This window comes from Lycorma delicatula, chromosome 4, assembly GCF_047948215.1.
Source record: "Lycorma delicatula isolate Av1 chromosome 4, ASM4794821v1, whole genome shotgun sequence".
NCBI lineage: Eukaryota > Metazoa > Arthropoda > Insecta > Hemiptera > Fulgoridae > Lycorma > Lycorma delicatula.
In genome coordinates, this window is record NC_134458.1 from 64138105 (window position 1) to 64153131 (window position 15027).

General features: G+C 29.6%; 1 protein-coding gene across 5 annotated transcripts in view; it reads left to right on the plus strand.

Moving 5' to 3' along the window:
- The window catches only part of Rcd6 (Reduction in Cnn dots 6), a 64869-nt gene that overhangs the window by 35082 nt on the left and 14760 nt on the right, over positions 1 to 15027 (plus strand). For 3 of the 5 annotated variants that reach the window (XM_075363154.1, XM_075363157.1, XM_075363156.1), the window contains 4 exons: positions 2295 to 2390; positions 6275 to 6337; positions 7182 to 7265; positions 12159 to 12319. In XM_075363154.1, the coding sequence (XP_075219269.1) occupies positions 2295 to 2390; positions 6275 to 6337; positions 7182 to 7265; positions 12159 to 12319 (404 nt within the window). The remainder of the gene's footprint in view (positions 1 to 2294; positions 2391 to 6274; positions 6338 to 7181; positions 7266 to 12158; positions 12320 to 15027) is intronic. The other 2 variants (XM_075363155.1, XM_075363158.1) reach the window with 2 other exon arrangements.

Sequence of the window (15027 nt, forward strand, 5' to 3'; positions counted from 1 at the left end):
ACTTACAGTCTGTGACGTTTTCTTTAATGAAATTTGCGGTCATCAGTATCCATAAAATATAGAATGATTATCCATTTTGTACGATCAGGTACAGAAGTTCATACACAATTAAAAAATGGGAAAGTAATGCGTTTTTAGAGTTTACAAGTCGACGACTTCAAACCGGCTAAAGTCACTGACGTTATAGGTGTGCAGCGTTTAAGTATTTTGCCGTAAATCATAATAACTTATATCCGACAGCAAACAGTCATCCATCATATGACATTTTACCGTTCGTTTTTGAAGAAAAGTGCTGCCAAATTTCAGCGAACCGAATATTTAATAATTTTGCCTCTTCAAACGTAAACCATTTAAAAACTAACCTCGACTCGCTTAACTGAAGACAGATTTTTAGAATACGAAGGATAAATACCAGTCTTTCAGCGATCACTATTTTACAGGTAATCCGGCCGTTAACTTTCGGCAGCGACTGGGGAAAGGAAAAAGCATTCTCCCCGCTATTCGTGTACAGCCGTTCATTCGCCGCAAAGATTTTGTAAATCGGTGGACGGTAGCGTAGGAAAGGTCTAACTAGCCTTTCGGCCGGTTCAACTGTCGCGTTCACCGGAATCGTACCCGTTAATATATGTCCTGCTATTAAAAATATCGGCCGTAAATATAACATTATAATACTTTCAGTATTTCCGGTAAACCTTTTATTATGTCTTCATACATAGAGTAGAACCTCGACGATTTGTCATGCGCGGAGGAAAATTACAAGTTACTAATGGAGGAAAATTACTACATAATAAAATAAAAAAACTCAAGTTTCATTGAACGCAATAGAAAAACAATTTCCGGTAAAAGAGTAAGTTAAGACTATTTTATTTTTACGTTATTAAAATTTATTACCAGTTAATTTAGTTTTATTACGAATTAAACGTAAAACTTTTATAGTACTCGGTTATTTTATTTGTAATAATCGGTAAAAGCCCAGTCAAGTTCTAATCACGAGGCTGTACGGAGCATTAAAAAGAATAAAACACTTATTTTAGGGGTCGGGACCCGTAAAATATTTTAAATGTCTTAATTCGATCTACGGTAGTCGTAGGAAATGTAGGTCGATCGCTACTTCTTCTACTTTATTCACCGATTAATTACGCGTGACTGAACCATCCATCCTGCTATTTACACTTCTTACTTCATAGTCCATTGAAAACTATTTATATATTTTTTTATTCTACGACATTATCGATAGTTATTTCATAAGTAAATCGGTAACCCATAAAACGTAAAAACCATCAATCAAATGTCCGTCGAATATTACCCAGATTTTGTATGAGTATGAATATATGCATATAAAGTACATAATTTGTATGTACAGTAATTTAGTAGGTTAAAATTACATAACTGAATGTAAAACAGTATCTGCGATGAAAACAATCGAATGCAGTACCACATTAATCTTCAATTTACTCAGTAACGGTAATAAAAATGCTAAGCATGTTGTAATATTTTACATTCAAAAACATATGCCGATAGAATGCGGGCTATATATTTTATTTGCAACATATATTATAAAGTAATAACTCCTTCGAATGAAACTTTAACAAATTTCTTTTATCTATTACATTCATGTGGCCGGTTTACACTGCGTAGTTTATTCTATTTTTGTTTATTGAAGTTATAAATCGGAGACGCCTTTCATTGTTATTATCGGTAAGATTTATTACTTAAATTACATCGTAAAAAAATTATTTTCCAGAACAAAGCAATATCAATAATGAAAAACCGTAGCGGCCCAACCCCACAATAGAACTCGTTCTGGAGAATTTTCTTTCAAAGACGTATCTCAAAACTCTTATTGAAATCGGTTCTACCGTTCGATAGTCATCATATTAGGCTTCTACGGAGATGGGAAGTAAATCGTAGAAACATCTCAACGGCCAGTCAGTAATAATAAGATGACGGTAAACGATGATCAAATCAAAAGTTTTTTGTTGTTTTTTGGCCGGTCTCTTTTCCTTGAACCGAAGACTGCATCTGTAGAAAAATATAGGTAAAAGCACAGGCGGCTAGAGCTATCGCGGTTTGATGGCTGAGACCTCCTGATGGTCTTTAATTCCCTAAAACGTTAAAGACAAACAACTCGTAGCGGCTTGACTTGCCAAAGAGCCGTCTGTTAAAATTCAGATTTTAACCGATTTGAACAAGCAACCGTGTCAGAAAAGCGATACTCTATTATCGAACTCTTAACGTATGAAATATGTTATTATTAAAATTTATTAATAACAAATTTTAATTCTTTTCTTCAGAGAAAAACTGTGTATCTTCTCGGATGGTCGATAGTCATCAGTATTCTGTCATTTCCTGAAGCAGGACTAGTCATATTCATGAGCATCTACTATCGGGTAAGCGGGTAATGGTTTCACATTAAAAATATAAAGAGTAGAATGCCATAAATAAATAAAGTATTAATAAATATTTATGAAGAGGATCCATGAGGAAAAAAACATACTTCAGGAATACACTGTAAAGATTAAAATTTAAAAAAATAAATAATATAAACATGTGCCTAGAAAAATATGTTTTCCCTACGGCTACCGAGAGATTTCCTCCGCGTGTGTGGTCTAAATGTAAATTTCTCACAGATTAAATGTCTCTAGGTGGTAAATAACCTTTGAATGTTTTCAACTAAATGTAGTTCGACTCATATAATCAAAAGAGAAGAGCGGTTTTCTCTTTCTACCTCGATTAATATTTGACAAATTTTATAAAACTCAATGCATAATATACATATAATTACAAAACTAATTTACGTTCGGTGTAAACAGATTTCGTTAGACTATCAACAAAAAAATAGAAAATTAAAAAAAAAAAATCAAATAATTTCAACATTTAGAGAATTTTGTTCGTGTTCCTGACTTGAAGTAAATTTAGTCGATGTAGAAAAAATAAGTTTTAAAAATAGGCTACCGATTTTATTAAAATTCAAACTGAATAAAAACCGAAAAAATTATCATTTTTAACTTAACCGAAATTATCAGTAATTATTACTAATCAGGGTTTAGAAAGATCAGTTGACGCTCAGTGTGAGGATGGATTGCTAGACCGATGACCGGTTGGCTTCTTGCTACTCACGAAATCCTTCGCGGTACATATTCCCTCCGCTGTACTATTAGCAATGCCGGCACTACTTCGGTCACACTGCGTAGAACTACTGAGAATTTATGCGTTTATACTTCCTAAACTTTAATAATTTTGTTTTTTGATGTTCGAATGGTAATCAAGATACAGTTCTAGGCCAGTATTTTAACTACTTCGGATTAAATTACGCTTTAAAAATTATAAATTTCGTCGATCGTTTGCGTTCACACAAAGGTAGTATCGCCTTAGATTAAATCCGATGTGGAAATCTTTTGGTAGCTGTTATATTATATTAGCAAGTTCATGAAAACTAAACATATACGGAATATAAATGAAAAATTTATTAATAAATAAGATTTAGAATATACATCATTTTTTAATAATAAAAATTAAAACCAGAACTGTAATAAATGTAATTTCACTATTAAAAAACAATTTTTTTTTTAAATCGATTTATTTCTTGTATAAAAGATTTTTTAAGATTATTGATTATTAATAATTTTAGGTAGGTTTATAAAAACTTAATTACTATGATGTAACATTAAACTCGCAGTTTCCAAACCCGTGTTTCTAAGTTTCTCTTTCATTGTTTATTAATGTAAAATCTATTACATGAGTACATCGTTTGTTTGATGGGATTTATAAATAGAAAAACTCATAAAGAATGATCTAGCATTCTTCATTCTTCACTGAGCAAGTTTTTTATTAAAAATGTGAGTAAATGTTAGTCATGTAGTGAAGAACTACTGTATGACTAGTAGACTGTTAGTGAAGATAGAAGGACAGATTTTGAATCAATCAATCACAGTTGAGATTATTTAATAATGGAAGATGGCTCATTAGTCATACAAAATTAAAGTGGCTGTTCAGTGAGGTCTAATAAAAATCTGACAAAAAGATGATCTTTAGGTTAGATTTTTCAGCTTGTAACCTTTTTAAATATTTATGTCATACTGTTGTAGGATGTGTATCCTAATATTATTCTATAAGGTGTGGTAATGGTTTAGTGTATTCTGTGGTCTTAAATCTGAACTACATTCCTGTTCATCACAGACAAAATATTTTTACTAATAATAATTTAAAGTGTTTATGGAAGTTATTTTTATGTTAAAAATATCACAAGAACTATGCAATTTTGCTTAAACTGAATATCTTTTGATCACCATTCTTACTGATATTGTCAATGAGATTAAGCATTTTAAGGGCATGAAAAACTTTAACGAGTCTTATCAAAAAAATAAAAATAATTCATCATTATAAAAATTAATTAAATGGATTAATTTTTCCTAAAAATAATGAGAACAGCAACAGTCACTGAGGGTGGTCACAAGATGTCTGAAAACATTTTGATGTAAATTTTTAAATGTTAAGGTCAAAGACTTAGGCGTTTAATATAATATTAGAACACATGATCCTCATTGCAGAACTAGATATCAAGTAGAGTTTGATCTTAGGGCCTTTATTATTACCTACATTAATAAATTGGCTAATCATTTAATATGAGATCATGGTTTTATGTATGCAGATAATGTGTAAATCATCTATTAAGATAGAAATTTATATCTATTTAAAAAAACCTTTTGGATAGATTTATGCTCAATCATTAAAATTTAAGTGTAAATGGAGTGATATTTGATAAAGAAGAAATAAGTTTACTGAATAAATGTAATATACAAAAACACAGCATAAAAATGTGAATTGACATTAGTGCACTAAATGAAAATGTTAATGGTAAAATTCTAAGGATTGCCATCAATAAATATGCTTATTGATGGATAGATAAATTTGTCTGTGAGTCATTCAGTAAAGTAACACCTGGTGTGAACGCTTCAAGAAAAAAATTGTTAAATCAGATGATTACATATTATAGAGTAATTTTTCAGTCACATTGTGCTGCACATTAAAAATTGAATTTTTTTGGGGGGGGTACTTCATTTAAGTTCTAATTTACAGATAATTTTAAAAATTCAGAAACATTTCATTAGATCCCTGATATATGAGATGAAGAGTCAGGCAGGTTTACTGACGGTACGATGATTGGATATTTTATGAAACCTTTTAAGGTTATTAAGGTATAATGGTTAAGGCTAATTGTTAACCTTAAAACTGAATGAAAACTTCTAAGATTATAATTAAGATAGAGTTTTCTTTATAATTATAATTATTCATAAATACTTTTTTCTTGTAAAAACATATTTCAGAAAATTTGGTTAATAAATACTTTTGAAAGTTTTGTTAACAGAACATAGTTAAACTTTTTCAAGTAAATGCTAATTTATTGTGGTATGTATGGATCATAGAGAGAAGAGAAATAAAAAAAAGTTTTAATCGGAAAAAGATGTTAATCCATTCATTTACAAAGCTATTAACCAAGCAGTTTTTCAAAACACATCACTATCATGACATAATGTCACTTCCAGGCTTGTTATCATGACATAATAAAATATTCTTTCTGCTTTCAGCTCAATATTTTTTAACCTGAAATTTTTTTACATTTTGATGCTACAGACACAAAGGGAAGGGTTTTGAGTTGAAACAGGTGCTAGTATGCTCTTCAGAACATATTGAAAGCCAGAAATGTTAAAAAAAATTGAAGACTAAAAAATAGGGCTGAGGCTACTGGTAATATACAGATTGGAAACACAGATCACAACAGTGGCTGAAGAAAATTTGTACAAATGTATTGTATTGTCAGATAAAATGATAAGAGCTAAAAAAAATATTTTAATGGAGTTGCAGAGTCTGGTTTAACAACAATTGTGAAGCATGAAAGAATCAAATAGGCTGGAAATATCTAAGAATGCCTGAATACAGAATTGTAAAAATACATTCTGTGATAGAAATCACAAAAGAAGGAAGGAAATAAACTTTCAGTAAACTCTATTAATGAATAAAAATTAAATATGCGTCTTCTACCGATTGTGTTTCTGTACTTAGATACTACTGAATATGAAACAATTTCAATAATTCTGATATATATAAATGTAGAAGATGGTAAATTATAAACTCTTAAAAAAAAAAACAGCAATAAATTACAATTTAGACTAGATTATAAAATTTTTACTACATTATAAAATGTTTAAAATAACTAAGATTTGATTTCATATTTTTTGTTTTATATTTAGTGAACAAATAAATTTTGTTTCAGAAGGTGCGCTCTCTATATGGGCTAACTGAACTTACATGCTGGATATGTAGGGTTGTTGTAAATGTAAGTAACAGAATTAAAAATTATTCAAAAATGTTATATGACTCAAAAAAAGTTATATATATATTTGTGTTTTTACAGATTATTATTAGTATAAATATGTATAAAAACTGAGTATGCTAACTCAATTTCTGAATTTTACAATACCACCTAAGAAACTGAAACACCAAAACACCATATTTTAAAATATGGATGTGTATTTATTTTGTGTAAATAAATATATTTCTTGTACGTGTTATAAAAATACTACTTAATCTGTTATAACCTAGAATTATTTATCCATATTTGGAGTTTAGTTTATACATTCCAGGGAAAAAGATGACAGATACAGATGGTTTTGTCTTAGTCATTTTTTATATGGTGTCTCTGAGTAAGAGGAATGATTCATTTTTTTATGTTCAGAATTCTATTGTGTTACTTGCTTAATTAAATTAAGATATTTTTAAAATATTGTTTTTTATTTTTCTTTGAATTGATGGTGATGATTTATCTTTTTACACTAAACAGTGATTTTTTAAATATAGTTTATTACAGGAAGGTATTGTATGAAAAGGACTTAACAGAAGAATTTACTGAGTGTATAAAAATGAGCCAGTCTGATAAAAATATTCTAAAATAAAACATATAGTAATGATCAGAGACAAATGTAAAACAGTGAAATAAAGCAGTAAAATGACTCAGAAGCTAAAGTTTAAATAGTAAATTTTTATTGTTCATTCAGTCTTCCAAGAAGCATAGAGTAAACATATAAAAAATTTAAACTACTTATAAAATTTAATTGTAGCCTAATGGGATTAAAATAATAAAAGAATACTATTATTTCATCTGTAAATTATTTATTTTACAGATTGCTGGACTAATTTGTATTCAGTCACTTTATTCTACCTGGAAAGAAGAAAAAGATGTAGTCAGAAGCCTTCAGGGTTTACATGTAAGCTAAGATGAATAAATCACACTGTATGTCTTAAATATGTCAACACTATTATCCAAGTTGTTATTACAAATTGCTGAAATAATTAATTTTATAAATTTTTTAATAAGTTTTCCTTAACTGGCAATAATTTCTTAAGAAGATAATTAACATAAATGGAACCTGTAGTACTGATTTTAAAGTCATTTCAAATCCAATTGTTTGATGTACTAGAATTTTGTTTTCAAAACTGGAAACATGTTCCTAGTTATAAAGATATCACAACTACTGACTGATTTTATACACTGACTGATTTTATACAGACAAAAACAACTTCATTTTAAAAATTCATACAATAGAATTTATTATAGTTATTAAGTATATCGTTAGTTATTTATTGTTTATATTTTTAGGTTACTCATAAAATAACTTTATTTTATAATTCATGCATACTGTAAGAAAAACATTTAAAAAAAGCAAAAAATACAAAGGTAGGGTGGAAAAAAGATATGTATTTCAATCAGCAAAAGGATTAACTGGCACAATTAGGGTTTTTCTTTTCTTACTGAAACAGTTTGCATAAGATAATATTTTGTGACAGAAAGGAGTTTAGGTTGTTATTTTACATTATTGTTTACTAGTTTCTTAATAGCTGTGAAAAAAATAAAAATAAAATATTATAAAGTGAGATCAAAAAGTACCTGTGACCTTGGCTCATAAAAACAAAAATACTTAATCTATTTAGTTCAATTACTTGTCCCCTTCAAAGTAGCTCCTTTCTGATGTAACACACTTTGTTTATATGTAGCATGGGATTACTTTATTCCAGCAATGAAACATTGCTGTGATAAAGCAATATTGGAATCATTGTTCAAAACAGGATCAATGTTGCAAGCAAAGTAATTTTTAGTGAGCACAACAAGTCCTTTTGTAGTATCTCTGATCTCTTTTCTGACTTCAAATCTCTTTCCTTTAAGTGGAATTTTAAGCTTAGGAAAAGCCAAAAATATCTGGGAGCCATGTACCTGACAGTAAGGAGCCTGGTGAAGTTGTTTGATCCCATGTTTTGTCAAGAATCTCCAAATAAGTTGTGATGCATGGACTAGAGCATTGTCGTGATGAATTTTCCAATTGCCATCTTCCCAAAGCTGTTAGTCTCTTGCATCAAACAGTATCCCTCAGCTGACAAACAGTTAATTAGTGCTCTTAATTGATAATTTGTCCTCGATGAGCATACTCATGATGAACCATGCCTTAATAATCAAAAAAGACTACCAGCATGACCTTCATGCAGTTGAGAAATTAAAAGAAATACAAGAGAATGCCTTATGGTATTCACTAAAAGTGACTTTGAAAGTGCTTCCTACAATGGAAAAATTTCTGGGATATATGTGTTACATCAGAAGGGGTTTACTTTCAAGGGGACAAGTCATTGAACTAAATAGGTTAAATATTTTTATTTTTATGAGCCAAAGTTGGTTACTTTTTGTATCTCTTACATTTATGCACCGGCTGAAAAATTTTACAAATGAAACATTTGTTATTTCTGCTCATATCTTTCATATTAGTTTCAGCAAACAATGAAAAATAAAAAATAGCTGGAATGTTTGGAATGAAAAATTCATTAACACCACTGCTTTTGTCATTTTCAACAGACTTTTTTGTTTCATTCTGTTTGTCCAGTACAAGGCTGTTATCTAGCATATATTTAAAAAAAATGAAACTAAACTGGTCCCTGGTCGACCTTTGAGATCAGGGTCATAAGGATTTAATCCAGTTGTAAGGGTTGCAATGAATTGCACTGTTTACAAAATGATGACTTCAACATCACATGAAACATCTCAAAGATGCATCTTGAAAATAAAAGGATGTGAAATAAAGACATGCTAATGGTCTGAGTCACATGTAATAAATTGATTCCAATAGAACATTGAAGTTAAGTAATGTTTGCACAGTTCATTTGTGAGGTATCTTTACACTGTTGGCATTTCTTTGCTAATGACCATTTTAATTTATACTTTAAATAAATTCATGATGAGTGTCCAATTAAATTCTAACAGTAAACAAATTTTTACGTAACTTCAAAAGTGACTGATAAAAACTTACAACTGCCAGCTCAGTTAGTAAAGGTAGAAAACTTCTCATAGCTAGTTTCATAGTGGGTTTGAAAAGATGCAGATAATGGTATGCAACCATATTACATATATTTTTTATTTTCTGTTTACTGTTTTCTTTTAAATAATCTGGTTTTTACTACATAAAAATTAATGGAGAGGTGACAGCAGTTTAAATATTTTCATCACACCTGATTTCTTAACATGTTGTAATACATGTTAACCATACATGTTGCATGGTAGTATACTTAAGTATATAAGCTGAAAATGAAGAAAATGAGAAATGAATTCTATTTAAAATAGCATTGATGTAGAGCTAGAGGGAAGAGAAGGCTTGGGAAAACATTTAATTTCATTTATCACAAAAAAAAAAACTGTTTTTTATTCAGTACTTTGGGATCTTCATTGAAAAAAAGAAACACATAAAATTGGTATTTATAAATACATAATCACTGTAGTGATTGATGCCATTTAAAATTAAAAAAAAAAATAAATACATAAATGACATAGTATACATACAGGTGTTCATAATCTTTACCTAAAGGTCTAGGGGAAAAAAATTGGATGACTTCTCAAATAAATTTTTTTTTTTCAGAAAGATTTCATATCTAAAAATAAATCTGGAGTAATATATTCTTTTCATGTTTTTGATGTACCAAACCACATAAATTTATTGAATGAAAAAACTTCAATGCCTGACTGATTAAACACAAGCTAGTGTGATTCATGAGGTACTGGAAGCCAGACCTATACTTATAAATTGCTAGTGGGTAGTTGAAAGATATAAATTGGGTGGGTAATAAAGTGATCAGAGATTTATGAGAAATTGGAAACAGCTTAGGAAAATGTGTCAGCTGAATTTGATGAAGAACACCCATAAAAATTCTCACAGGAGAACAAGAATGATTGAAGTTAGAGCAGTGTACCAAAAGTACAAAAGTCAGACACCTACACAACAGAAAAAAATTTCTAGTTGCAGAAATTGTAAACCAAAATTCAGTTTCCAAGTGTTTTCCCAGTACTTAATCCTTATAACCATCAATATAAAATATAAGCTTTTTGCTTTTATGACCTTTGACCTGCATTTACTTTCTACTGTAATGAGGAAAACGAGATTAATGAAATGATAGGTGAATAAATACATTAAAATACTTTACCCTCGGGAGGGATTTAATGTAAGGCCAACTGATTCTGAAGTTAACAATGAATCATAACTTGTCTTGAAATTAGATTATTTATTTCTGATTTTTTAAAAGATACTAAAATACCTTATTGTGTGTTTGGAACAATTTACTTATTTCTGGGGCATTGTGTTTGGTGATTATGTTCTGTGTATAATAAGTTGTTGTTTTGTTTTGTTTGTTATTCTAAGAACACATTTTAACCAAGTTTGTTTAATTTAGGCACTATTTTCTCTGTTTCTGTATAAGTTATTCTTATGTATTTTTTCTCTTTGTTTTATTTTAATTTGTGTTTATTTTGGAAGGAGGGTGCAAATGAATGTGGTGTTATATTCGTTGGTGGATGCTAGCTATTTTATAGTGTTGAGTTCTTCTACGCAGACTCCATTTAATATAGGTGTTATTATGAATTGTACTTCTAAAAACTGATAGTTGATGTGAGGTCAGGTGGTTTCGGGTGTTGTGAATGAAAGTGCATCTCTCATCACTGCTTTTCTGTGGATTTTGAAAGTGTGTTTTTGTTGGTTGCCTACTGTGATGTTAAGGTAGAAAATTTAATTGTTTAATTTGTTCTAATGCAAATAGATTTGCATTATGATAATGCAAATCTATTTGCATTATCATAAATGCTGATATTATTTTTCTTGTTCTTAAGGCTGTGCTGTTTTTTGTTTGCATATTTTCTAATGAACTTGTTTTTTAGTCAGCAAAGCTCTTGGGGGGAGCATTTTGAACATTTTTGCACCTTCCTAAGGTAGTCTTTCTTAAGGAATAAAATGTAGTTTAAACTTCTATAATATAATTACTATATAAGATAAGTATAATTAATTAATTAAAGTATAATTACTATATGAACAAAAAATTTTTTTATTAAAAATTTTTATTTCTTGTATGATAAAGGTTGAAATTATTTCCATTCTGGTAACTCTTCATTTAGAAATGAACAATAAAAGATCATCATGCCAGTAGATTAAAACTAGAAAGTTGATAAACATACAGAACTTATATTTTTAGGATTGGGGTTTTTTTTACCCACATAACCTTTTGAAAATTTATTCCTTACTGAATAGAAAAAAACTAGCCTTCATTTATAAAAAAAAGAAAAATTATATAAACATTCTAAATCAATGGGCTGAAATGATAAATTTAGAACAATTAAAATTTTTATGTTTCTATAATTTGTATTTTCCCAAAAATCTTCAATAGTATTATTTCCATACCTGATGTTATTTTCTGAGGAAAAAAATAAGTTTTCATACAGCCTATTCCCTTCAGGATGTAGTATTCCTCAACATTCATTTAATTTTTTCAAAAACTTAATACAAAAGCACTACACCAAATCTTATGATAAGATTAAATCTTGTTTTTCTGACATATAAAGCTATTAAGTGCCAACTTACATCCATACAAACAGAATTTTATAAGAATGATGATTCAGTTTTTCAACTTAAGGTCTTAAAAAATGTTAAGAAATAAGAAACTCCAGCAGATAGTCATTTTGTTAACCATTAGTAATACAACAATTTCCTCTTTTATGTACTATAAGAGCCAAGAAAGAAGTAACTTTTGAAAAACACATCTATAGTATCTTTTGTAATGTTGCTCATTTATGCTTTCAGATGAAATCTTTGGAGAGGCCTAGAAGAGTTTCAGTTGTTAGTAATGGGGAAGTAAAAGGTGGTTTAGGATACCAAAATGCTGGTTTTTCAGCATCTACTACTCATCTCAACAGTGCCAAACTTAGCAGTACCAAACAATTAGCAGTTCCAAGTTTGAAAAGGTAAGATTCTTTTTTTATTTATTCACTTTAGGTGTGAATAAACTACTCTAAGCTATAAATAGGTACTCATACTTGTGTTCAAATACGATTAAAGATACCTGAATATAGTAGATGGGTTTTTAGCACATGAAAAATGAAAATTCTGGGTTTCAAACCCATAATGTTTTAGAAAAAGGTAGAGATTGTATTGCTCCAATACAGAGGTCAGTGGAATAGTATTTTTTTCTCTGCAGATAGGCTTTCAAGGACCATGTAAATATTATTTCATGTGGTTTCTTTCTTTTTCTTCCAAAAGTTCTTTATTCTTTCGGACTGTTTAGCTCTTCTTTCTTCAGCCCATTCTTTTCACCTACAGGAACTTTTAATTCAAATATTTTGTTTCTGTATTCTTTTTTATCTAGAGAGTTATTTTCTGTAATTTTTAACTTTTGGAGTTTTTCTGTTTAAGATAGCCACCTTAACATTTATAATTCCACAGTTTATTAAAAATCTATTTATTTAGCCTTGGTTGGTTCATTTGGATCACATGTCCATAGAATTTTAGTCATCATTTTCTTATTGTTACTTTCAGCTCTTCAATTTTATCATTTATTTACTCTCAATCTGTGGCCTTCTTGTGTTCTTCTTGGACCATAAATCCTTCTTAAAATTCTTCTTTCTATCGTGAGTAGATTTTCTATTCCAGTTATATTTTTAGCTTCCATGTCATACAATATTAATGGTCATACATTTGTGCTATAATGCCTTATTTTGCATTTATAGAAATGTCCTTTTTATTGTAAGTATTTTTTGTGTAAAAGTTTAGTTCTTGTGATTTTGGTCTCAATCATTGCTGGTCCATTTCTATTACTTATTTCTCCACAATATTAAAATGTCTGTTTTTCCATTGAATTTTCGTATATTTACTGCCACTTGTCATCATTTCTGTCTTTGAAAAGGATATCTGCAAGCCTGTTTTTTCAGCTACTTCTTTCAAATGGTTAATTTGGCTGATTGCTTCTATTCTGATTCTGTAAAGAATGCTAAGTCATTGGCAAAAGCATTTTTTTTACCTCTAAGTCCACCATTAGGTATTTGCTTCAGAGGACGAAATGGATGATTTGTAGCGTGTGAAAATGCCAGGCCTAACCAGGAAGTCGGCAAAAGCTAGACTTTCAATCTTGATATTCTTATTCTTTGTTCTTATTTTTGCACTTGTCATTATTTTCCCAAAAGGTTTTCATAACTTTATCTAAAACCAAGTTGAAAAGCATTGATGAAAGACCATCTCCTTGTCGTAATCCTGTTTTTATTTGGAATGGTTCGCTGACTTCACTTAGAAACTTAACTCTAGATACAGTGTTGGTTAAAGTGAGTTTAATTAAATTTATTGTTTTTTGGTCAACTTTGTATTTTTTTAATGCGTCAAATATGATTTCTCTACCTGCTGAATCATACGCCTTTTGAAAATCAGTGAATGAAATAAAGATGTCTTGTGGCCTTAATATTTTAATATTATTTTTAGGCTGAGGATTTGTTCTGTACAAGCTCTATTTCTTTTGAAACCACCTTGATATTTGCCAAGCTTTTGATCGATCTGTGGTTTAAGTCTGTTAAGAAGTAGTTTGGAAAATATTTTATATGTGATAGGTAATAATGAGATTCCTCTATAGTTATTGACATCAGGTTTTGAGGTTTTTTATGCAATGGATGAAATAATGTGACAAGCCAATCATCTGGAATTTTTTCTTCTGTCCAACTTTTCTGGAAGAGTTTGGTTGTTTCTGTTATGAATCTCTCACCTGCTCTTCTGTAATTCAGTAATTATACCATCCTCACCTGATGCTTCGTTGTTTTTGAACAAGCTGGTCGATCACAGCTTGCCCAAAAGGATCTGTGTTGTGAAGCTTAAGTTCGTGTTTATCTGAGTTTTTCATGGTTTAATAACTTTTTAAAATCTTCAGCCAGGATCTCACAATTTTCCATATTATTCAAGGTTAGTATGCCATTTTCTCTTTCAAAGCTAAACCTTGGAGCTGAGTAACTATTGATTTTATTCTTAAATGCCTGCAAAATAGTCTTTTATTGTTTTTCTTGAAGTTTTTTTCCATTTCCATTATTTGCTCTTTCATGAGTTTTTTCCTAATTTTCCATAGTGTTTGGTGTGTTATTTTTCATAATTTTTGGACTTTCTATAGATCTTCTCAAGTTTTGTTTGTGCTCCATTTTTTCCAGGCTAGAAGCCTTTCTTTAATTGCATTTTCACATTCTTCATTCCACCATTTCTGTTTTTTGTGACAGTTTAATGGTGCAATTTCTTTGGCAGGTTTAATTAAATTTTGAGTGAAATCTTTCCAAATTTTAAATGTGTTTAATATACTTTTGAAATTCTATTCTTTTCATTCAAAAGGGATTCTCTATTCATTTTGGGGATTTTGACGTTAGTGTTATTTTTTGTTTTATAAGGAATGAAATTCATCTTCATTTGGGGGAGATAGTGATCTGAGATTACATCTATAGCTTTTCTGACCTTGAAATTTTTTATCTTTTTGTGGCAATTTTGAGAGATGGCTACATGGTCAAGTTGAGATTCACCAAACATTGGATTTGCTTGGCTTGGCTTTAAAATGTGTCGACATGATTTTTAACTTTAGGCATTCACAGAGTTTGACTAGTCTTTCATCATTTTTGTTTGTTTTTCTTGTGAGCTGGATATTTACTGATTACAT